We start from the raw sequence: 26,110 nt of genomic DNA, 5'->3' as shown, positions 1-26,110 counted from the left end.
TGGATGTCATTGCGCACAGGATCATTTTTTGCACATTCCAATTTGGATATTGCAACTATAGTGAAAATCATGGGCCTTCGAAATAGTGACACTAAAAAATATTAAGAGAGAATGCAATGTTATATCCGAACACACATACATGGATTGGAAGAACTTTCTGAGGGAAATTTGTCAAGAGTATTTCCTGAGGAATCCCCGACAGATAGGAGGCCCAGGGCACGCTGTAGAAATAGACGAATCCTTATTCAACCGGAGGAAACATAACGTTGGGAGAATCCTCGAACTGCTCTCGGTCTTCGGTGGCTATGATATCACTGTCAAGGAGGGTTTCTTGGTCACCGTCCCAAATCGAAACGCTGAAACCCTCCTTCCAATAATAAAAAAATATATTCTGCCCGGTACAACAGTCGTTTCCGACTGTTGGAAGGCCTATAACAAAGTTGGAGGAGAAGGGTTCCAACACCTCACTGTGAATCATAGTATTCACTTTGTAGACCCTATGACGAAGGCAACATCGAACCATGTTTTGAGAGGATGTGGAAGGAAGCAAAACAGCGTTACAAGCAAGAATGAAATATCCTCCTCTCTAGAAAGTTCTTCCGCCAGCAAATAACAACCGTTTAAAAAAAAAAAAATATATATTTTTGATAAAAAAACAAAACAATACTAATAATTAAACAAAAAAATTGTACTCACACCTAACAATTGTACGGGTAAACAACCTTCTTTTTGCAGATAAATTTAAAAAAAAAAAAAAAGCAAAAAAACTTGTTGCTGATAAATATTATGCAAAAAAAAAAAATAAATAAAATGAAACAAAATATTGTACTTACACCTAACGGTTATACCGGTAATTAACCTTTTTTTTGCAGATAAATTAAAAAAAAAACTTCTTGTTGATAATTATATAAAAAAAGATACAACAATAAATTAAATAAACATATTTGTTTTTTTAAAGGTAGGTTTGTTGTTATTATTTGAAAATTTTAAGTTTTTTTTTTTTCCCGTTTTGTTTTGCTTTTTTCCTTAACCTGCGTCTGTTACGCCGCTCGGCTGTAACCGATAATTGCCGGTCTCGCCCGATCCGGGCTTGACGGGAAATCACGAGGATCCGGGTCAAATTATGCAAGAGTACCAAAGTATTTTACTCGTACAATATTAATTGATTAATTAAGTTAAATTTTTTATAAAATAATAATAAAAAAAAATTGGGTTAAAACACTTATGAGTAGGGCTATGACAAAAGTATATCCTTTTCATTGTTTTGACTCTCGAGTATATATCCGACAAAGACACAATTAATCAACCGAGAACCACATCACTACATAAAAACATAAAATATCAATGGAGTTATATCTGAGAATCAAAACAAGGAAAAGAATATGCTGTTGTCATAGCCCTACTTATGAGATAACATGGATAGCTAAGTATCGTAAAATCTTATTTTTGCTTGAAAAGAACAGTTTTTATTTTAAGATTGAAAAAGTCAAAATCACATTTTGAAAGGTTATAGTTTTCATGTTGGAATGACAATTGAAGAAAAAAATTTGTTGAACTTCACTGATTTATGAAGAAATAATTTTTGAGTTGGATTCATTATTATTAAAAATTTGGTTGGGACTAAACTTGTGTTAATAACTTAAAAAGGTTATTGTTGGGTATTTGCTGGAATATCTAATTATAATAGCAACACTACAAATTTTAATCATGAATTGAATAGGTAAAAATATCCAGCTGATGATGAAATTGTTGATCGCAAAGATTACAGTGTACATCAGCCGTATCTAATAAATATACTTACCTGTCAACAAATAGTAAGGTGTTATACTTTTAAAATGTGGCTTTATTGGATGAGCCACCTTCATGGGGAAACAAAGACTTTCATTAATTGACCAATCATAGGATAGAAAAAATATGACATGACCTGTGAGTCGCATATTGGGTTATTCATCCACAAAACTCTTCTCAAGTGAAAGTTTTCATTATAAAACTGTCTTTGGGAGGATTTCTTGGAAAGCAGTTAATCTAACAACCAGGCAGACTAAGAGAGAAAGTGAAGATAATGATTGGTGGAAAACAGTAATTAAAGACTTAAAATACATTCCAATTCAACCGTCTCTCAAAAATGAAAGCATAAAGTAAGTTTAAAAGTTCCCTAACCTAGATTTAGCACCTGTTAAATTCCTCAACTTTTCTTTTTCTTTTCAAAAAGAACAGCATAACTTTTAATTCTTATTATTCTTACACAATTCGTCTATGCATGGAGTATTGTTGCTACATCTGAGCTTGTGCATCTACCACTAGTCTCCCACTCTTAGACACGGTCCATAAAAAAAGTCTCAAATCTAATAAGTCCCCTCACTGTCTGTCAAGCCCCAACCTCTGTGCCTGTTTTACAATTACTTTAGTGGAATGTACTCTGATGATCTCAAAGCACATCTGCCTCTTTGACGTACATTCTCCCGACTAATATGACAAGCAGCAAACCTCTTCACTGTTGAGGTTCCTGGATGCTGGAGTAGCTTCTACTCTAATAGTTACTTTCTGCTAGACTTTGAAATTCCCTCCCTCTTTCCTGCTTCCCTGACTACTTGCTGAAGTTTAAATGTAATGTGAACAGACATCTTGCTGCCTTACCTTGCACAGTCCCCTGTAGATATGATCCTGTATAGCAGCCACTTACATTCCAAGTGACTTACTTGGTTAAAGAGTAAAAAAAATCCTTTGTTTTGATAAATATGTATTATTCATCATAGTAAGATTTTCTTGTTTTTTAAGTTATTGACAGAACTGATTACCTCCCCAAGTTCCTAACTAAGTTGTGCTAATAAAGTTTTGTAAATGAACACATCATGAGCGTAGAAATATTAACAAAGTGACCAGTCAGAACACATATGGTAATCAAAACTCTGAGATAATGTGTGGTGGTTCGAAATCTCTCTTCTAAATATTTACTTTGTTAATTTACAAACAAGCTTATGCATCTCATTTTTTTTCTCCCCACAGGTGCAAGTCTCGGACAAAATTATTATCTACGAGCAGTATACCAGTGATTCAAATGACATGCGCTACAAAGTTAAGGAAAAAATAAAAAAGAAAATCTCTTTCAATTTACTGGTGGTCACGGCCCAAAATATTATTCTCTGCATGGTGAGTTGTTTGTATTTGTCTTTCATTAACTACACGATTTTATACTCACAGCATATACTTAAATCATGTTGAGCAGAATAGATGGTCGGTTTCTAGTTATACTCCTAGCCATCTTACAGCACTTGACATTATAGAATAGTCACCCATCTAAGTACTGAACATGCTCAAAATCACTTAACTTCAGTGACTTTAGGGGAACCAATGTGACAACATGAATTATTTGTAATTACATACAGCTATTTGTAGCCTTAACCCTTTACCGCCAAATTGTACTTTCAAGTCGCCTTTTAAAAAAACAATATTTCTTACTCTTATGACTTGTCAGCCCAACTGGTCTTCAAAGTGCAGGTTTAAGTGAATGAGGGGTTTGTTCGTGCATCAGTTGCACGTTTCCGTCACATGTAGGTTTCTTGATGAAAAAAATTTATTACATAAAAAAATTTAGGCAATAAAAGCTTAAAACAAAATTATTTGGACTACTATTCTATTATTGAATGCTATTTTCATAATGTTTCGGTTGATGTAACCTGTGACCTTCTTCAGGTGTATCTTGTTGAACTCTAGAATCGGATAACAGAATACAACAACTCAAACACAGGTAAATAAATATGATCAGCTCAAACTAAAAACCACGCAGAGGAATGAAAATCAGACTAGTAATGGAGTGATATTACAAAAACAATACAAACAAGCTTCCCTAGTCTACAGTATTTGAACCGAGTCAAATTTGTTGTTCTGACTTTTCTCATTTCGGTTCAATAGTTTCATTTCGACAAGCGTTCTCCCAACACGCTGTCTTCCCACTCCCCGGTGGTTCCTTTCTCTTCCTCTTTTATACCCATTCAACAAACTCCCTTGCCTCTAATTTGCATATCTCACATGTAAATTTGCATGACCGTCATACATATAAATGCAACGTCAGCATTTTAACTTTTTTTCTTTCTTAGAGGAATAAACACGAAACTCGTGCTATTCAGGTAAGTTACGGTTTTCCCCACATCCTCCCTGATCTCATGATCACAAACAGGGCAGGGAGGTAGTATCCGTCTCTGTCGGGTACTTCTTCGAAGAGGAATAACATGGACCTGACTTTTGTGCATACGTTTGTCTGTGGATGGGCTTTCAGTAGACACCTCATCAGTTGGGAGTTTGCTAACATCAGAATTATTCTCAAGCAGATCTGAATTACAATAGATTAGCCGCTCACTGTCCTCAGAATCACTGTCCTTAGAATCACTTTCGTCATTGACAAGTGCATCCGGGTTACTGGTCGAAAGTCTTTAACGTGCATATGCACCCTATCAGCTTTCACAGACTGCAGGCTGATCACTTCAGTAACCCGACCAGTGTTATATTTCATTGTGCACCTGTCACGTGAATTTTTAACCCAAACGATGTCTCCTTTTTCATACTTCCTTCCAGTCATTTCTGGTTTGGGCAGTGGGTTAGCTTCGATACCTTTGATTAGTACATGGTATCTATGTAACACGACCCCTGGTGTGGTGGAAGATGAAACGTTTGGGATGACATTGTGCCAGTAGACAGCTTCCAGTATTGAACAGTTTTTTCTGGCTGCGATGGTCTTAATACCATTTCCACTTGGTGAGTATGCACATCGAAATCGCAGATGTATGTCCCAATTTTTTAAAATGACTGGAACTCCTTACTGGTGAAAGCAGTAGCGTTGTCGGTCAGTATTTCCATCGGTGGGCCTCGATCAAGGAAAATACTCTCCAACTGTTGGATTACAGTGGTCATATCTGTCTGATGCAGTGGCTACCAGATTGCAAATTTAGAGGGGCCACAGTCAATAATAGTTAAAAAATTTTCATTATTGTGGTGGGTTACGTCCATTGCCAGTCTGTCTCAGTTGTTCTTTACACCAATTTTTCCTTTTTTCCAGCACACAGCAGGCCTGTTATATAGGGGTTTCATTATTATTATTATTATTATTGTTATTGTTCGTTGTTAGGAAGTCTTATTAAAAGTGAGTCCTAGAGAGTCTTATTAAGAGAGATGTTGCGTTCTGTGTTCGTGTTATGAAGAGATTCATATATATAAAATGTTCATACTTAGAAGTGTAGTAGAAGGTTTTAGAGTGAGGAGACAGTGTTGAGACAGTCTTAGTGTTTACATTGTAGATATGAGATGTAGAGACATTGTGTATGTGAAGACATTTTAAAACACAGGATATATAAGACATATGACAATTTCACTTTACCTTTTGGTAGAATTACAACACAAAGACGACGTTTATAAAAACACATGATGCGTTTATTTCCATGGACCGGTCGGTGGTTTTCTTAGTCAGGAATTCAAAGTTTTACATTCTATTTTTTTTTTTTTTTTTTTTTTACACAGTGATCACCACTTATCAAGGCCCGGAAGCCACTCAGGGATAAGGGTTATTGCAAGTACATTACGTTAGTGAGGAGATTTGCTGAAATGTTTACTTAAAGGGGCGGTTCATTAGGAATTTGTTAACATTGGACTTGAAGACATCCAAGTTGTAGTCCGGAGGGAAGCAGGCAGACGGAACAGAGTTCCACAGGCGTGCAGTTCTAAGAAAGAAGCTTTGTTCATGGAATCTGCGTTTTGATTTAGGCACAGATATAGAGTGGGGGAAATTTTTCACAGTGGATTCAGCTAGACGGGTGTTTTTCGTGAAAGATTGGCGAGGGGGGACCAGAGATTGGAGTTCAGACAAGCATCTGCCATGGAAATAACGATAAAACAAGGACAGGCTCGCAACGTCTCTTCTGTGGGAGAGAGGTTGCAGGGTAGAGAAAAGGGCATCCCCTACTAAGCCACGAAGTCTATTTTGTACTCTGTCAAGGCAGGATAGGCTGTTTTTAGCAGCTCCTGCCCAGATATGGCAACAGTATTCCATCCTTGGACGTACTTGGCTTTTATATAGATAGAGAATTGCATCCGTAGTGAGATATCTTCTGGAGCGGTAGAAGGATCCCACCATCTTTCCAGCGACCTTCGCAACAGACTTGATGTACGTGTTCCATTTCAGATCAGGAGTAAAGGTCAAACCCAGAAGCTTGTCAAAACACGGGGCCTCACCCAGACGAGAGCCATCCATCACAATTGATGCCAGATGGGGATCAGAGCGTTGATGATGTAAGGATAGCAGTTTGGTTTTGGATGCATTAAAGGTAACCAGCCACATCTTCCCCCACTGAACCACGCGCTCGAGATCAGAGGAGAGAGAATCCGAGAGAACTTTGTCATTTACAGCCTTTGATGTGTTGCCGTAGATGGTCGTGTCATCAGCATAGATGTCAACGAATGATTTAAGTATGTGTTTAGGGAGGTCATTGATGTAGATCAGGAAGAGAGTTGGGCCCAGGATTGACCCCTGAGGGACTCCAGCATTTATATTGCAGGCCTCCGATTTTTGTCCATCTACCACTACTCTTATGAGCCTATCGGAGAGAAATGATTTAATGATTGAGAAAACATTTCCAGTTATACCGTAGCTGGAAATCTTGTGAAGTAGACCCTTATGCCATTCCTTGTCGAAGGCTTTTGATATGTCAAGAGCAATTGCCCTAGACAGATAGCCTTTGTCAAGAGATTCACTAATCCTGTGAGATATAACCGTCAGCACATCTGCGGTAGATCTTGCAGAGCGGAAACCATATTGTGTGTCACTAAGAAGGTTATTCCTGCTGAGGTGGTTGACTATTTCTCTATTTAATATGGATTCCAGCAACTTACTCATAACACACAGGAGACTTATTGGTCTGTATTGAGAGGGAGATGACTTATCACCTGAATTCTTAAATACAGGGCAAACTGATGAGGTCTTCCAGGGAGTCGGAAAGCACTTCTCCTTAAGGCAGCGCTTAAATAGTTTCGTAAGTATGGGAGCAAGTTCTGGTTGAAGCTTTTTTAACACTATAATTGGGATGCCATCAGGGCCAGTTGCTTTACTGGAATCTAGGTTCTTTATTAGCTTGGCGACCTCATGCACGGATATTTGTATGTTACCTAGCTTGTTCTGTGTTATAGGAGGAAATATGGGGAGTTGATGGCCTTCGTCGCATAGGGTAGAATTAGCTGCAAAGTTCTTTGCAAATAGTTTGGCCTTGTCTGACGCTGACGAGATGACCTCTGGTCCATTGATAATGGTTGGAATAGAGCGCACACTTCTGTTCAGGATCCTATTTGTTATTTGCCAAAACTGGTGGGATCCAAGCCGCTGATCAGCTACCTTGGATTTAACACACTGGGCATATAGCTCTCTTGCATTTTTTATTACTCTTTTACAGTGGTTGCTGGCAGACCTAAAAGCAGCTTTAGTCTCAGTGCATCTATTACGTTGGTAGCTATGGAAAAAGTGATTTCTGTGCGCGATAGCAGCAGCACATTCTGGGGAGAACCATGGCTGGCTGTTAGGTTTTTGTTGGAATTTTTTAGATGGTATGAATTGGTCTATGCCTGCAATTAACCATTCGGTCAGATCTGATACTATAGAAACATTTAAACATGGAGTGCAGAGGTAAATCAGATATGAATGTACGGAAGCTATCCCAGTCGGCCATAGAGTATCGGTATACAGTACGGTGGAGGGGTACGTCTGGGGGCTTCTTACATTTCGTTTTTATCTTAACTGATACGACGGAGTGGTCGGAGGATCCTAGAGGAGAATGAACGGAATATGAACATAGCTCAGGGGAAGTTGAGAGAAAAAGGTCTAAGAGGCTTGAATATTGACCGGGTGTATCGGGCACACGGGTGGGTTCGCGAATAATCTGAGTGAGATCATAAGCAATGGCAAAATCATGACAAAACCTCCCCTCATCGTCTGTCTTATTTGAATGGGTCAGCCATTCCACGTTATGGACGTTGAAGTCACCACATATGTGGATGTTAGCTGAGGGATGTGAAGACAGTATTTGGTCTATTTTCTCAGATATGCTCTTAAAGATAGTAACTCCGCTGTTGTGGGGCCTATAGAGGGCAAATATAAATGCAGTGGTGTTAGCAAGTGAAACCCTGAAGCACATATAGGGTAAATTAGGATCTTCTCTAGAGATATCCCTGCCACACGGGAAGCCATCCTTAATGTAGGCACATATTCCATGCCCATGGCGATCTTGGGGGTCAGATTTAGCTGTTAAATTTGAGTATCCGTTAATTATGAACTCATCTAGGGAAGTGGTCGGCCCTATTCCAGTTTCACTTAGAAAGAATATGTCCGGTTTCGTCTCCTGTAATTGGGTTTCAACCTCTGGAAGGTTGGAACGTAGACCCCTGATGTTGGAGAAGGAGACCTGGTAGTAGGGGTCTACGTTGGAAGATGGGGTTCTAGGTTTAATCGAGTTTTTATTCTGGAGATATTTCATGTTGAGGTTTGAGGATTTGTGGAATAGGTCGGCATACTTGGTTAGAGCAGTACAGAGAGGGAAAGTAAGAGAGAAAAAGACAGGAAATTTATTTTTTGTAGCACACGAAAAGGTAAAGCCGTAACAATTACCCACTAGTATGGCATCGAGAGGCCCCACCAGAGACTACTGCATGGTCCAGATCCACTCACCAAATGGCAATACAGCAGTCCCAGTACTTTGCGGCTGCTGATAGGACAGCCTTCTTAGTGGTTAATCCAAGGTTTGGGTCCCTGACTAGCAGGCGGATAACGTCAGCCCAGACAAACGTTTACCTCCAGCACCCTTACTAGTGACATGGCCACAAGGACAGATAGAGACAGAAAAATTTCCGACATCTCAGACTACTGGTCACCAAGTACTACCGACCTTTAAGCAGCTTTTTCTTCACCCTTTGTCAGAAAAATCACTCATTGAATGAGGACTGGATGACAAAATAGGAGAAGCGAGAGTTACTGGAGCTGCCGATAACACATCCACTGTATTATCTACTCTCCATTAAAAAAAAAAAAGAGAAAAAAAAAGGGGGGGGGAATGGGGACAAGTGACTTAATATCTAAGAAGTAAGTCCGGTGCTAAGTTAACAATTCAGAACACTTGATGATAATCTCCCCTCCCATATTAATGGGTGGAAGTTTGTCGTTATCTATCGAGTTTAAATTATTAGAGTTTCATCTCATAATTAATTAAAAACCAATAATTAACTATTATCAGTTTGTAAAGTCGGCTTAATATTAATTTACATTCGAGTTTAGATAATTATTCAAGGTTTTACTTTAGGTGGTTCGAACTGTTTCTTTGCACTGTATTATATTTCGAATGTACTAGAACATAAGGCTAAATATATTAGATGGTTTGATTTGATAGCAAGAAGGAATTTACAATATATGCAAGCTTGCAGTAAAAGTATATATTAAGTATACTACTTAAATAAAGTCCTAACATTATCTATTCTATTAGAATAATTCCCGGCATTTTTTCTTTTATCGTTAGTTGCCGGCATTTTGTTTTTATTGTTTAGCTTTGTACAGGAGAATACAAACAAAATACATAAATAAAACACGAAAAAACACGTTTATAAACAAAGGTGACCGTCTCGCTTCCAGACGTTCGACTGTCCATCCCTGGACTCCAGACTGTTGTCTGTCGTCCTCAGACTCTCCTCGCTTAACTCTCAAGCTTCTAACTATATCAAGAACTTCCCATCTTCCATGACGTCATACCCATGTTAAAACATGTATCTTCTTTCACGTGTTCTGAAAATGTGTGTCCAAAACATTTTCCTTTGTTTACAAAAGGAATTTTAACCTATATTTCCAGTAACCTATATTTCCAATATGTTAAAACATGTTTATTAAATTATCCTATAGTTGCATTCCTCAATTCAATTTCATAACAGAATTGACAAATGCACATTCCTTTTCTTAAAACTATTTTATCTCTAAGCTAAACAATGGTTTGTTTTTACATTCCATTTTCTAATTCTCTCTCGTAATCTATTTCTAAACCTAAATTATGAGGTTTGAATTTTGTCTATTCTATTTCATTTTAACTAAATCTCTCTCTTTTTACTTATATGAAAAAGGGGACAGACCCTTTTTACAATGTGACAGGCCTTCGCCAAGTGGTTGAGACCACTACACCTGCAGCAAACAAATTTTTCATCATCACAGTGCACATTTGATTCTGTAGATGATCATCTGACAGACGTAGCAGCAGCCAATTCTGCAGGGCTGTCGTGGTCAATCATGATAGCTCTTGTTCGGGTCAACAGTTGTTCCGCACTCACTGTTTCCTTCCTGGATGAGGCACGTAATACATGTTTAACATGTTGCGGTAGTCCAGACATGAATGCACACATTAGCCAACATTTGGACAACAGTCCCTCAACCAACCGGACCAGGTGTCGCAGCTCAGCAAAAAACTCATCCACTGTGTCGTTAGGACGAATTTGTTGAGTGACAAACTGGTCATATGCATTAAATGCATCAGTAGCATACGCGGTTATAAGGGCTTGCTTGATCTGTTCTGCATCCGCTTTCTGCTCCATACTAAGTTGCCTGTATTTGGCCAGAGCTCCACCTCACAATCTCAATGGCAGGACACGCTCAACATTTTTCATGGTGCAAAACTCATACTCAAGCTCCACATTTTCAATCCACTCGATAATGGGCATATCAGCGGCAGCACCACTAAATTCTGGAATCCACCGGACATCAAACATCTTGGTTTCCATGGCTGAAAGGTGATATAAAAGGCCAAAATAGCTTCTACAGTATTTGAACCGAGTCAAATTTGTTGTTCTGTCTTTTCTGATTTAGTTTCAATAGTTTCATTTCGACATGCAAACACGCTGTCTTCCCACTCTCCGGTGGTTCTTTTCTCTTCTTTTATACCCGTTCAACAAACTCCCTTGCCTCTAAATTTGCATGACCGTCATACATATAAATGCGACGTCGGCATTTTAACTTTTTGGAAAAAACACAAAACTCGTGCTATTCAGGTAAGTTACAGTTTTCACCACACCTAGTCTAAGGGAATCCTTGATAATTTTCATTATTGAGCGTTTCCACTATGTGTGTGCTTTGATGCATGTCACTTGTAGATGCCAAACCTGTTGGCAGAATTTGTACCAAATTTAGCATGAAGTAACCTTTGCATACTTTATGTGTCAAACAGTTGTGAAAATTATAATACACCTAATTTAATACTTAATATAATACTCATAGTACTAATGTAGTACTCTTTAAGTGCTTGTTTATAAAAATGCTGATTTTTTTTTTTTGTGTAATATTGAAAATATTACATTATAATATATAGAATAGAAAGAAAAAAAACTGTGGAGCATATTTAACAGGAATATTTTTTATTTTGATTATGTGGTAGAAAAACTTTTGAAATTAATCATTTTCGTAGTAGCAAATAAATACAGAGTAACTGCATTGATAATTTCAATATGTATTAAAACGTTATTTGAATGTTGTTTAATGGTAATTTTTTTAATATAGTATCATTAATTGTAGATGATATATAAGAAGCATCTTGAACCTCATAAGAAAATTAGACGGTTAATTTTTTAGCTTGACCATAGGATGTTAGAGAGATTTGAACATTTAAAAATGAATTCAGTTGCTGCCAGAATTATAGCTAAACTGCATGTCATGTCACATGTCCCTAAAAAAATGAAGATTTAAAGTTTTTCTTTTTGAGATAGTGCATAAGCAACCATTGATAGCCATGACTAATAACACCATACCCGAGTGCTAATCATTCGAACTCCTTGGCTTACCATTCACAGGCAACATGAATTGGAATGAATACATTGAGGATATTGCAAAGGTTGCTGCAAAGAAGATGGGTTCCCCTTATGTCCTAGAAAATTACTCACTGTTAAGTCGAGGAGTTAAACAAAAAGTTCTCAGGTAGTGTATTATGAGTCATGGCAATTGTTAGTTGGACATATTGGCTTATGTCCGTGATTTTTTTTTTTTATTATTTATTTATTTATTTATTTATTTTTTTCAGGGTAAACTTCTTCAGTGTTTTACATTACAAGGAGTCAAAGAAAAGGAGTGGGCCCTTGAGAGTCAAATTCGATATATTAAAGTGACTGGTGGACCTGTTGGTAAAGAAGGTTTATTGGTGGGCTTGAAATCGGGTCATGTAAGTTGGATTCCTTTTTTTTTAGTTTTGTTTTTTTCCTGTTTTCATTTTAGTTTAACTTTGCAAGAAAATAAAATGCAGAATTAAAACCAAAATAAGACTTTTCTATTTCTTTTTTAACTCGCAGAAACAACCTGCTTACACTGATTAATAAAATAAAAAGCCTGTATTAAACTTTTCATTTCTGAATTTTTGATATAAGGATTATTTGTATTATTTGGATTCTTCGGACTACTGTTCTCATCTTGAGTGTTATTTTCACAACGTTTTGATTAATGTAAACCACGACCTGTGACATAGTGGATAAAGTGCTTGGTAAAATTCAGTTGTATTTTACAATCTTGTAGTGGTTGAAGGTTTAATTCGCAGTGTGTGCAATGCTCAAAAATACAGTTGTGAATTACTTAGAACTTCTACCCAATCATGGCTGATGAAACGAGAGAATGCTACCCTCCCTGCAGTAATTTAAAGGTTTTGTTTGAAATTCCATGCAGATTCCTTAGTTCAACAGAAAGATTTCTGAGTTTGACAGAAAGATTTCTAGAGTTGAACAATATAGACCTGAAGAAGGTCGGAGGTTATGTTGATTGAAACATTATGCAAATAACACTTAAGATGAGAACAGTAATCTGAAGAATCTAAATAATATGGATTGTATTAAACCTATTGATAACATTATAAAAAAAACTTTCTTATACATTATACAAAGCTTCCTTCAAATATTTTAATTAATATTAGAACTAAACCTTGTAATTAATATATAGTTATCACATGCATTCACATCAATCATTATTCATATTTTTAACAGATAAACTTTTTCCATGATTATTGTTGCATGTGCATGCTTGTCTTCTTGTATATAAAGTAGACTGAGATTTCCCACTGTTTCAATAGGTTAATAAGCAAAAACTACATAACAAAATTCGGTCATCATTATTGCAATCTATTGATTTGTTTTTTGAATAAAGGAAAATTTTCATTTCAAATTTTTTTTCTATATTTTGGTCCCTCGATTTATCGGAGAGGGACCTATGTTTTCAGTGGCATCCGTGTCTGTCTTTCTGGATGATTGCCAGATAACCGTCCATTACTTTTTCCTGAAATTTTGCCACAAATTGTATTTCATTAAATAGATGTGCACAGTAAAAAAATTGTTTTGGAAAAATTTCCGTTGCGTTCCCAGGGGCTCAAAAGAGCTCAAAAATGGCCAAAAATGACATGTTTTGCCGCATAACTTTTGATCCATCCATTAGATTCTTCTGAAACTTGGCCAAAATGTAGAGCCCATTATTCTTAATATAAATCCAGTATTGGGTGACCCTGGCAAAATTCTGGTTCGTGTCCCCGGGGACTTTTAGTACTAAAGTCCCCTTTTGTGGCTCTCTTTTCATATTTCTTTTTATATGTCTGACTATATAGTGGTTTTTCATGGTGGTCAACTCAAATATACATGTGTTAAGGTCTGAAACTGCACCGTTATCCATTTACACTGGGATTTTGGCATCCCCAGGGGCTCAAAAGAGATCAAAAATGCCCCAAAATGGCCAAAAATGATACTCCCCATCCCATAGCATTTGATCCATTCATTAGATTTTCCTGAAACTTGGCCACAATGTGGATGCCATTGTTCTTAATATAAGTTCAGTACGGGTGAGGAAGTGGATAAACCGATAGTAAAATATTTACACCGGTTAAGAAATGCGAGTAAATACTGACTTTGAAAAACTAGGAACAGACAACAGAAGAAGACTTAATTCAACTAAGATTGATTGAAGGTATGTATAATTCGGCACATAGATATAAGCTAATGGAACAGTTACAACTTACAAACATGCCCTTGAATATGTGTCTAGAATTTATACAACAGCAGGAATTAATACATACCTACAGCTAAAATAAAAAAAACTCCTACAAAAAATAATGGCTGACACGTATACGGTAGAAACGAAAAAAAAAATGTACGTACTGTGGAAAAATTCATGAAAGAAAAAAAGAAAAATGCCCTGCGTTTGGAAAAACATGTTCAAAGTGTTTAAAAAAGAATCACTTCAATGAAGTATGTAAAACAAAAAATGTTGAAAGAATAGGGGATGAAAATAGACAAATTTTTAATGTAAAGAAAGATAATATACAAAATACTGGATTAAGGAATGGAGATACAAAAATAAAAATCAACGCTTGTGTTGTTGAAATGCAAATAGATACTGGCAGTAAAGTAACCATAATACCCAGAAATTTGTGGGGAAAAAATGGGAAAACCGTTTTTTAAAAAAAAAGCAACGTACAATTACATCAGTTTGATGGCTCAATTATAGCAATTATGGGTTACTTTGAATTGATTAATTATTTAATAACTTTACAAACATTTCAGAATGTTATTACTATTGGTAAAGTTTATTTTATTAACAGTAGTTTTTTTTAGTTATGCTTCTAGTATTTCAAGTTTTCATTTATTATTTCTCTGTTCAAGTATGCGTTGTCAACTAACATCTTCCTAAATTGGAACAGGAGACAGGAATGTTAATTAGTCAAGTGGTTAAATATAGCACTGTTTTTGGAGTGATGCACAGTTAATCTTGACAAATCTATATATAGATATATAAAGAATTTGAAGTATAAACCCCGTTTCCAAAATTACTGGATTTGGCATTAAATAACCTGAAAAGGATTGATATGCTGTAAAAATGTAACAATCAAACCAAACCGAATGTAGGTCATTAATGAAGGCCTTCTTGAGAGGTTGACTTTTGCACTTCTTTGTTACATGAGTTTGAAAATGAAAATCATACAAGAGAAACCTTATATTATTATTCTCCAAATACTAGCATTTCAGCCCGGCATTGCCCGGGTGTTTGGAGGTGTATGTTAAGCAAAAAAAAGAAAAAGAAAAAAGCGGTCAATTTTTTAAACTTTGACCCCTATTATGACCCCTTAACATTTATTGTTTTGGGTTCAAATCAAGTTATTAAGTTAGATCCATGTCCAAGGAGCCTATCTCTAAAATTTCAAGTGTTTAGACCCAAAATTGTCGGAGGAGTTTGGTAGAGTTCATAAAGGTCAAATCGTTGAACTTTGACCCCTTAACAGACAAATTTCTGGCTGAAAACGTCTTACAAAGATTTTCCCAAATCTCAGTACCCTCTATATCAAATTTCGAGTCTGTAGACTGAAAATTGACAGAGTTATTGCATAGGGAAATGTACACACACACACACGTTCACTTTTATATATATATTTTATATATATATTATATTTTTATATAATAGATTGGTCAACTTTATGATTTGCAAGAATATTTCTGGCAATTATTAAATTCTTGAAAAGGTTATTCAAAGAAATCTAAAGATTCAAGTCAAACTGTTTACTGCCAGAAAGACGGGCAACAAGATTAAGAATTGTATGATGTAGAAGTTCTGCATCTAATCCAATCTACCTGTTACTGTCATCTGTCATCTGTCATCTTCACAAAGGATCACCAATTTGAGCCTTTTCCATAAAGTTGAACATTTTGTAAATGAATACCATGTAAATTATAGATTCTATCTGACAGGTGCTACCACTTCAATTCAGAATGGAACTAAAAGTAATCGTGCTATGGTGTGACTCTCCAGATCATTGCTTGTTTAAACTTTCACTTATAATGAAAATTTTAACTAAAGAAAATGCAGAAAAGTCTTTATGATGTACGTACCTGTCATGGAATGAAGATGCCTATTCCAAAAATCATGTAATTTGATCAAGTAGTTTTTTTGTTTTTTAAATTTCATAAAATCAAATTTTACGACTAGCTGAATGGGAGAAATGCTTGGCGCCATGTTTTAAATTTTGCCAAAGTTCAAGATGACAATTTAATTTGACTACACAGTTTTTTTTTTGTATTACAAAAAAAAAACTTTTTAATCGCTAAAAACTGTAAAATTTGATTTTCTTGAACCCTCCCCCCTACTTGATCACTTTTTTTGTGATTTTTGGAATATGATATCTTCATGCCGTAATACGTAGGTACACCATAACTGTATCTTTGTTATTCTAAATAAGTGCAATTCTAAAACTTCTCTCAAATTGGGACCTTACCACAAAATACAGTTTTGTTTTGTACCTAAGATTGATTCTATGTAGTATTTCGTTTATTAAAATGTGAAACAAACTTAAACAAACTGTGGTGTAAATGAAGAAAAAAAGAAACAAGAACGACCGACCGCGTTTTTGTGTGGGTACCTCGTGTTCATAATGAAGAAGAAAGAAACAAAAATGGCTGCCCTGTTTCTTTATATGCCTACAGGGTGACCACGAGGTATGCAAATGAGATGCTCCTGATTGTAAATAAAAGAGGAGTGATTTGGGGAAGGAAGGCATTCTGAAGTTAGATTGCGAGCAGAGAAGTTGTATTTGTAGAAGAGAAAAGTCGGTGAAGGGGAGAGAAAAGCTAAAGTTGCAGAAGTTCGTTTTGGAGTGGAGAGAAGACGCGTCAAGTGGTAACCGGAAGGTGAAAGTTCGGACAGCAGTGTCACGCAACCGACAAGCTATTTCGGCGTATCAAGCAATTAACATGGCTGAGTGGAGACTGAGCACTCAGATGTTGAGACCCTTTACTGGGGAGGGTGACCTGATTAAGTGGCTGGAGAAATTAAAAATGGTGGCGAAGCTGCAAAAGATAGAAGATGTGGTCACCCTGCTGCCGCTATACTTAGAGGTGGAAGCCCTCACGATTTACCAGCAGATGCGAGATGAAGACAAGGAAGACCTTGCCTTAGTGGAGCAAAGGCTGAAATTGGCCTTCGCGGAGGGCCCATTTGAAGCACTTGGCAAGCTGTCAAGTTTGAGGTGGACCGGCGAGTCCGTTGACGTCTTTGCGGCAGAGATCAGGAGACTGGCAGGGTTGGCTGGTTACGTGGGGAGGAGCCTGGAGATGACGGTAAAGCTGTACCTAGTGAACGGCTTCCCAGAGGAAATCTCTGCGAACATGCAGAGAATCACGGGGATCCGTTCTATGGAAGTGGACGATCTCTTGGTCCACGCCAGAGTCCTAGTGAAAAATGTTAAAAGCCCAATCGTGGCTGCAGCTGTGAGTGGAAATATGTGCATGAGGCCTCACTTGAATGAGAGGCAGCCGGCGAGGCGACAGGAGGGGAGACCTGCCATCAAGTGTTTCCGGTGCCAGGGTCCTCATCTGATCAAGGACTGCAAAGAGCCGAGACCGGGGATCACGTGCTACCGATGTGGACAAGTGGGGCATATTAGCCGCTATTGTGTTGCTGCACGGGACCAGGGAAACTAGTGAAGGGGAGCTATTGCGCCAGTGGTTACCCCTTCTGTGTGGAAATGGTGCATGATGGAACATTGCCTCGGTTACCGGTGGTAGTCAATGGGAAGAGAGCCATAGCCCTTGTCGACACAGGCTGCACTACAACGCTGTTAGCAAGGAATGTCGCGAGGTCATGGAGCGGAACCAGGATTATTAGGACCGTGGATGGCAGGGATGTGAAATGCCTAGGAGAGACGACAGCGGAAGTAATGGTGCAAGGGGTGCCCATTGGACTGCAAGCCCTAGTGTTGAATCATCTGGTTGGTGGTGTCGACGTGATTATAGGTATGAGTACAATTAACCGACTGGGGAGCGCTACGTTAAGAGGGGGCCAAGTGACGTTTGGATGTCTTGGCGCAGTGGGGATGGCAGGAGTGGAAGGTGATAGAACTGTCAGAACCCCAAAACCGGAGGTTTGCTGCATTGAGGACAAAGATTTCCTGGCGAAGTTTGATGGCGTGAGGTGGACGGTGGAATGGAAATGGATCTCCGGGCCCCCAGAACTACAGAATAAGGTGGGCTGCTACGAAAACACCCTGCGAGGAGAAATAAGAAAAGGATTCGAGGAAGAAGTGGAGAGGTGGATAAAAGAAGGAATTCTGAAACCGTGGACAGGGGAAGAAAAAGGAGTCTTGCCACTACTGGCGGTTGTTCAGCCTACCAAAAACAAGATTAGGCCCGTGCTGGATTTTAGGGAATTGAACAGACACGTAGCCTGCCACACTGGAACGGGGATCGACGTATGTGAGGATGTCATGAGGAAATGGAGAAGAATGGGGCGGGCCACTAAGATTGTTGATCTGAAATCGGCATATCTGCAGATCCATGTAGATGAAAAACTCTGGCAGTACCAACTGGTCCGGTACAAGGGGCGGGTGTATTGTCTGACGAGGTTAGGCTTTGGGCTGAGTTCAGCCCCCAAAATTATGACTGCCGTACTGAAGACAGTGCTGAGCAAAGACTGTACAGTGGAGGAGGCCACTAGCTCGTACATTGACGACATCCTGGTGGAGGAGGCAGAGGTGACAGCAGAGAAAGTAAGAAGCCATGTCGAGAAGTATGGGTTAACCGCAAAACCGGCAGAGGCCCTAGATGGAGGAGCGGTGCTGGGGTTGAAACTAAGGTGAGATGGAAAAGACAGCCTTGTCTTCGAACGAGGGAATGCAATACCCGAAGTCGGATCTGAGCTGACGAGGCGAGAACTCTTCTCAGTCTGCGGGAGGCTGGTCGGGCACTATCCTATCGCTGGCTGGCTCAGGATAGCATGCAGCTTTATTAAACGACAAACAGGCACTGATGACTGGGAAGGCCGTGTGACGAAGGAGGTCATGAACATGCTGCAAGAAGTCATTGTGAGAGTGAGGAATGAGGACCCAGTGAAAAGGAAATGGTATGTCAGCGGCGAAGACGCGGGTGTGGTTTGGTGCGATGCCAGTAACCTGGCGTTGGGCGTCGTACTAGAGATAGGAGGTGTAACTGTGGAGGATGCGGCGTGGCTAAGAAAAAACAACGACTTCTCCCATATCAACGTAGCAGAACTAGATGCCGCTATAAAAGGAATCAATCTGGCCCTGAAATGGGGATTGAAAATAATTGAAGTCAAAACCGATTCGGCAACGGTAGCATCGTGGATTCGGTCGGCAGTAACTGGCAATAAGAGAGTTAAGACAAGGGGTGCTGCGGAAATGCTGATCAAGCGCAGACTCGGAGCGCTCACCGACCTGATAGCGGAATTCCAGTTGAGAGTATCTGTTGTGTTGGTCCCGTCAGAAAAAAACAAGGCGGATTCGATGACACGCGTGAAGAAGGCCTGGCTGCAGGAGGGAAAGGAGGTCTCCTCGGTATGCTGTGCAGGGGAAGAAGTCAAAGAGTCACACGAAATGCACCACTTTGGTCGACAACGAACGTTATTCCTAGCCAGAGAGGTTTACCCGGAGACCACCGAGGAGGAGGTTAGGGAGGTGGTGGAGAACTGTCGAGAGTGCCAATCAATTGACCCTGGACTGTCCAGACACGAAGCAGGAGAGCTACACGTTGCGGAGGACTGGAAGCGATTGGCCATTGACATGACACACTATCGCCACAAATTGTATCTGTCGATGGTCGACTGTGGACCGGGAAGGTTTGCCATCTGGAGAGAGATCAGGGTAGAAGCTGCATGGGCGATCGGAGGGGTCATCGAGGAGATATTTTTGGAGAGAGGGCCGGTTGAGGAACTCTTAATGGACAATGGCCCCGCTTTCCGATCAGAAGCCTTTAAAGGGGTGTGCGATAAGTGGGGAGTAAGGCAATTTTTCAGAGCAGCGTATCGGCCGAGTGGCAACGGAATAGTGGAGAGGAATCATCGCACCTTTAAAGCCGCTGCGGAAAAAAGCAACGTATCACCCATAGAGGCGGTGTTTTGGTATAACATCTCGCCGAAGACCAAACAAGATGAGACAACTGTGCCTCATAGGGCTGTTTTCACATATAAGTGGCGGCATCCGTGCAACAAAGCAGCAGGAATTGAGAGTGAAGAAGCCACTATCAAAGTAGGTGAAGAGGTGTGGGTGAAACCCCCCAATGCACAGTGTACCACTCGTTGGAAAAGAGGGGTCATAACAGGATTGCAGTCGAAGAACAATGTGATGGTGAATGGCGTTCCCCGGCATATCTTAGACCTGCGTCGTGTGACATTGCCGGTATGCAGTGAGGGCAGTGAAGAAGAAATCGAGGGCCACCGAGAAGCAAATGATGCTGCTCTACCTGACTTAGGCCCGCGTTGTAGTGAACCTGAAAACGTTAACCCCCGAGAAGTTGTCCCCCAGAGGCCTCGACGTGAGAGGAGGCGGCCTGCTTGGATGGAGGATTACGAAGTATCCTATTGATCTCGAAGATCAGGGGGGCGTGTGGTGTAAATGAAGAAAAAAAGAAACAAGAATGACCGACCGCGTTTTTGTGTGGCTTACCTCGTGTTCATAATGAAGAAGAAAGAAACAAAAATGGCTGCCCTGTTTCTTTATATGCCTACAGGGTGACCACGAGGTATGCAAATGAGATGCTCCTGATTGGAAATAAAAGAGGAGTGATTTGGGGAAGGAAGGCATTCTGAAGTTAGATTGCGAGCAGAGAAGTTGTATTTGTAGAAGAGAAAAGTCGGTGAAGGGGAGAGAAAAGCTAAAGTTGCAGAAGTTCGTTTTGGAGTGGAGAGAAGACGCGTCAAGTGGTAACCGGAAGGTGAAAGTTCGGACAGCAGTGTCACGCAAGCGACACAAACCGTTCACATAGTCTTTACATGTAAATGCATACTCATAAACTTGTGTGATTGAGATTGTCGGACTGACTTCCTCATCTTGGTTGTATTGTCACAACGTTTCGGCCGTTTTGCCCTCCGGCCTTCGTCAGGTGAACGGTTTGTTAGGAGTCTCGAACCCAACCCTTTATTATTATTACGGGGGTACCGTGTTCGGACTCCAGCTAGGCTTTAGGACATAGTTGCTGATTCTCTGTTTTTCAATGTTACTTTTTCACTGCCTTCGTTCAGGATTGAACTCAGCACCTTTGGGTAACTGTAAACTTTGATACAACGTCTAGGACCACTCGGCCATATGTCACTAGGACAATTCTTAGTTGGTTTTTGTTAATGTTAAACCTATGTTGTTATTCAAGGTTTTCTCTCTCTATCAGAGGTGTCCAAATTGCATTCAGCTCTATGCTTGGTTTGCTCAGTAGGTTGTTATGTCCGAGCATGTGAGCTGTTTCTTTAAGTTTTCTCACTTTCCAGTGGGTCTCTCTGTTTATTATTTTTACTTCATCCCATAGGGTGCGATGATCCCCCCTCTCCATCCAGACATGGTTGGCTATACCCGATTTTTCCGTCTCCCCTTTAGTTACCGCTTTTCGGTGTTCTTCCACCCTTACTTTAAGGGGGCGGCATGTTTCACCCTTGTAAACCTTTCTGCAACTGCATGGGATGGAGTATATGCAGTTTTTGGTCATGTTCTCATCCATGCGGGGCTTCACTCGTACCAGGTGTCGTCTGAGTGTTGACTCGCTTTTGAATACTGTCCTGATGTTGTAGGGGGCACATATTCTCTGAATCTTTTCGGAGATGCCTCGTATGTATGGTAGGCAGACCGTTGGAGGTTTTTGGGTTTCATTCTCCTCTCTTATACTATTAACACGTCTGGTGGATAGTATGCTATCGGGGTAGTTGTTACGACGGAGGGTATTCTTCAACCTGACCATTTCTTGGTGGTATGTAATGGTGTCGCTACTTATTGTCTCTGCTCGATGTTGTAAGCAGCGTGCGATTCCATGTTTGATACTGTATGGGTGATGGGAGTTGAAGTTTAGGTATTGTCCGGTGAAGGTAGGCTTGCGATATACGGATGTCTTAAACCCATGCTCTGTGCGTGATATGAGTATATCAAGGAAGGCCAGTTGGTTATCTTTTTCTTTCTCCATTGTGAACTGTATTGATGGTCTTATTGAGTTCACATGATCTAGGAGAGCCTGGATGTCTTCCTGATGGGGCCAGAGTATGAAGGTGTCATCAACGTATCTTAGCCACATGGTGGGCTTTAAGGGAGCTGAACCTAAGGCCATGTCTTCGAAGTATTCCATGTATATGTTCGCCATCACTGGTGATAATGGCGAGCCCATAACTAGTCCCTCCTCTTGTCGATATAGGTCAGTACCCATTCTGAAGTAGGCCTAATCGCAGATGGTAGCTACGGTAAAATAAAGAAGGACCCAACTTTGAAAACCGAAAGAAAGCTGTTACAAATCCTTACGAAAAACAAGGAACACATCGCTCCGATGAGATATAGACAGCTGGTCCAGCATTACAGTAAGCTACCACATATGTACGGTCTCCCCAAGATACACAAAGACGGTATTCCACTCAGACCCATAGTGAGCTGCCGAGGCTCAGCATGCCACCCACTGAGCAGGTACCTTGTGGATATAATAAACCCATTAGCAGGCAAGTCAGCAACACATGTAAAGAATTCTGCCCACTTCACGGAACTGATCAAGGGAGCACCCATCAGTACAAACCAAATGGTAAGCCTAGATGTGGTTAGCCTGTTCACTAAAGTCCCAACTAGTGAGGCACTAGCAGTAATTCAAGACAAACTAGCTGCGGACCTCTCCATAGAAGAGCGCACATGTGTACCATTGCCAAACTTAATGGAAATGCTGACATTCTGCATAGAAACAACCTACTTCAGAATGGGTACTGACCTATATCGACAAGAGGAGGGACTAGCTATGGGCTCGCCATTATCACCAGTGATGGCGAACATATACATGGAATACTTCGAAGACATGGCCTTAGGTTCAGCTCCCTTAAAGCCCACCATGTGGCTAAGATACGTTGATGACACCTTCATACTCTGGCCCCATCAGGAAGACATCCAGGCTCTCCTAGATCATGTGAACTCAATAAGACCATCAATACAGTTCACAATGGAGAAAGAAAAAGATAACCAACTGGCCTTCCTTGATATACTCATATCACGCACAGAGCATGGGTTTAAGACATCCGTATATCGCAAGCCTACCTTCACCGGACAATACCTAAACTTCAACTCCCATCACCCATACAGTATCAAACATGGAATCGCACGCTGCTTACAACATCGAGCAGAGACAATAAGTAGCGACACCATTACATACCACCAAGAAATGGTCAGGTTGAAGAATACCCTCCGTCGTAACAACTACCCCGATAGCATACTATCCACCAGACGTGTTAATAGTATAAGAGAGGAGAATGAAACCCAAAAACCTCCAACGGTCTGCCTACCATACATACGAGGCATCTCCGAAAAGATTCAGAGAATATGTGCCCCCTACAACATCAGGACGGTATTCAAAAGCGAGTCAACACTCAGACGACACCTGGTACGAGTGAAGCCCCGCATGGATGAGAACATGACCAAAAACTGCATATACTCCATCCCATGCAGTTGCAGAAAGGTTTACAAGGGTGAAACATGCCGCCCCCTTAAAGTAAGGGTGGAAGAACACCGAAAAGCGGTAACTAAAGGGGAGACGGAAAAATCGGGTATAGCCAACCATGTCTGGATGGAGAGGGGGGATCATCGCACCCTATGGGATGAAGTAAAAATAATAAACAGAGAGACCCACTGGAAAGTGAGAAAACTTAAAGAAACAGCTCACATGCTCGGACATAACAACCTACTGAGCAAACCAAGCATAGAGCTGAATGCAATTTGGACACCTCTGATAGAGAGAGAAAACCTTGAATAACAACATAGGTTTAACATTAACAAAAACCAACTAAGAATTGTCCTAGTGACATATGGCCGAGTGGTCCTAGACGTTGTATCAAAGTTTACAGTTACCCAAAGGTGCTGAGTTCAATCCTGAACGAAGGCAGTGAAAAAGTAACATTGAAAAACAGAGAATCAGCAACTATGTCCCAAAGCCTAGCTGGAGTCCGAACACGGTACCCCCGTAATAATAATAAAGGGTTGGGTTCGAGACTCCTAACAAATCGTTCACCTGACGAAGGCCGGAGGGCAAAACGGCCGAAACGTTGTGACAATAACAACCAAGATGAGGAAGTCAGTCCGACAATCTCAATCAATGAAAACAACTCATCTCAAAAATACAGACAATTACTATAAACTTGTGTGTTGTCACTATTGAGTGATGAATAAACAAATTAATAAGTCTTTTGTACATACATGCGCAGCCATCACTTATTCATATGTGCCATTCACTGTAGAGTTGTGTTGTCTAGTGATTGTTGATCAGTTGTTGATTGGCTGTTAATTCAAACAAATAAAAAACTTTTATGAAAACAGTGAAAACTGGTTGTTGTTTCAAAGTTTTTATTGGGGAGAAGAGAGATAAAAAAAAGGCTAAAATTAGTTCCTTTTCATTTAATTTTCTTACTCTGTCATAAAATGTTTGAACGGACAGTCTCGAGGAAAAAATTCACTTAGATCCTTACATTGTTGGGCACATCTGGACTGTTTACTTCCATGACCACAACTGCCGAGAAACTCTGTCCTGTCCCTTGAACATGTGATCATTTCTTTCTAATATCCTTGACACCTGCTTCTTAGGTGTTTTGTGTAGTGAGCTGATCTTTGAACCTTGCATCAATTATGCTAGGGGCACTGGGTCAATTTCCCTTTAGTACTCTGTTGACCTGATATATAATGAATAAAACACTTCCCAAATTCATGCTAGTTAGTGTAATCTCTACTTACTAGTATAGGGTCTCAATATATAACAGGAGTATTAAGGTGTTACTCCTATAAACTCCTTAATTGAGATCTCAACACAGGATCCAGTTTTGTGTCCTACCCAGAACTAATTCTATGTAATCTATACATTATATCCTGACACATACTTCCATTCTGTGTAAGAGTGGACATGAGAGTAATAGCAATGAAGAAGTGATTGTATACTTCCTAAAGCTTCTCCCCCATAACTCTGTGCAGATTTGTATCACAGCCAGACATATAATGTGGAATGGTATAACATCAAATATAGTGTCATGCTTAACCCATCCATTTCAGCTGCCAGCTTGAGATGTTGAATCTACACTTTGTTTTTACAAAATCTGATGCAAAATACTAACACTGACATTGTGTGTCGATGAATTATTAATGTTTGAATGTTTTTGTTCTATCTCCCTTTATTCTAGGTGTTTCAAGTTTTTGTGAACAATCCTTTCCCAGTTCAGTTGTTAAAATTAAGTGTTGGAATCCGTTGTCTTGATGTGAATGCCAGTCGGACAAAATTGGCTGCAATTGATGAACAGAACACCTGCCTTGTATATGACTTAAATACAAAAGAACTTTTGTTTCAGGTAAGTTAGACATTTCTTTTACAGCTAAGTTAGGCATTTCTGTTTCAGCTAAGTAGGGCATTTCTGTTTCAGCTAAGTTAGGCATTCACATTACAGCTAAGTAAGTTAGGCATTCACATTACAGCTAAGTAAGTTAGGCATTCACATTACAGCTAAGTAAGTTAGGCATTCACATTACAGCTAAGTAAGTTAAGCATTCACATTACAGCTAAGTAAGTTAGGCATTCACATTACAGCTAAGTAAGTTAGACATTCACATTACAGCTAAGTAAGTTAGGCATTCACATTACAGCTAAGTAAGTTAGGCATTCACATTACAGCTAAGTAAGTTAGGCATTCACATTACAGCTAAGTAAGTTAGGCATTCACATTACAGCTAAGTAAGTTAGGCATTCACATTACAGCTAAGTAAGTTAGGCATTCACATTCCAGATAAGTAAGTTAGACATTCACATTCCAGATAAGCTATGAATTTTTATTTTTTTATGCTTTAGTAATTAACATTTTAACCCTCTTCAATGCATTGACTCGCTTTTAGTTTGTATTGAATTGATTTAGATCTTATTTTAGATGTGACGAAGCCTCTTTATGAGAAGATGTATCATATTCTTATCAAGACCAAAAGTCACTCAATGATAAAGAGCTAGAAATGTTTGCCAGCCAAAACATGAGGAACACTGTGGGAATACTAATTACCTGATCAATGGTACAAACTGCATTTGGTGGTTTATAGCAAGAATTTGTTGACATTAGATTTGA

The 26,110-nt window shown here is 39.6% G+C and overlaps 1 protein-coding gene across 1 annotated transcript in view; it reads left to right on the top strand.

The window, feature by feature from the left end:
- LOC145243910 (intraflagellar transport protein 122 homolog) overlaps positions 1-26,110 on the top strand; it is a 166,372-nt gene that overhangs the window by 42,252 nt on the left and 98,010 nt on the right. The window contains exons 10-12 of the mRNA XM_080107019.1: positions 3,007-3,150; positions 12,075-12,212; positions 25,187-25,351. Of these exons, the coding sequence (XP_079963145.1) occupies positions 3,007-3,150; positions 12,075-12,212; positions 25,187-25,351 (447 nt within the window). The remainder of the gene's footprint in view (positions 1-3,006; positions 3,151-12,074; positions 12,213-25,186; positions 25,352-26,110) is intronic.

Source organism: Euprymna scolopes, chromosome 22 (assembly GCF_053919585.1).
Source record: "Euprymna scolopes isolate OS-2025 chromosome 22, ASM5391958v1, whole genome shotgun sequence".
In the NCBI taxonomy this organism is placed as follows: domain Eukaryota; kingdom Metazoa; phylum Mollusca; class Cephalopoda; order Sepiida; family Sepiolidae; genus Euprymna; species Euprymna scolopes.
This window is presented reverse-complemented; position numbering and strand designations above follow the sequence as displayed.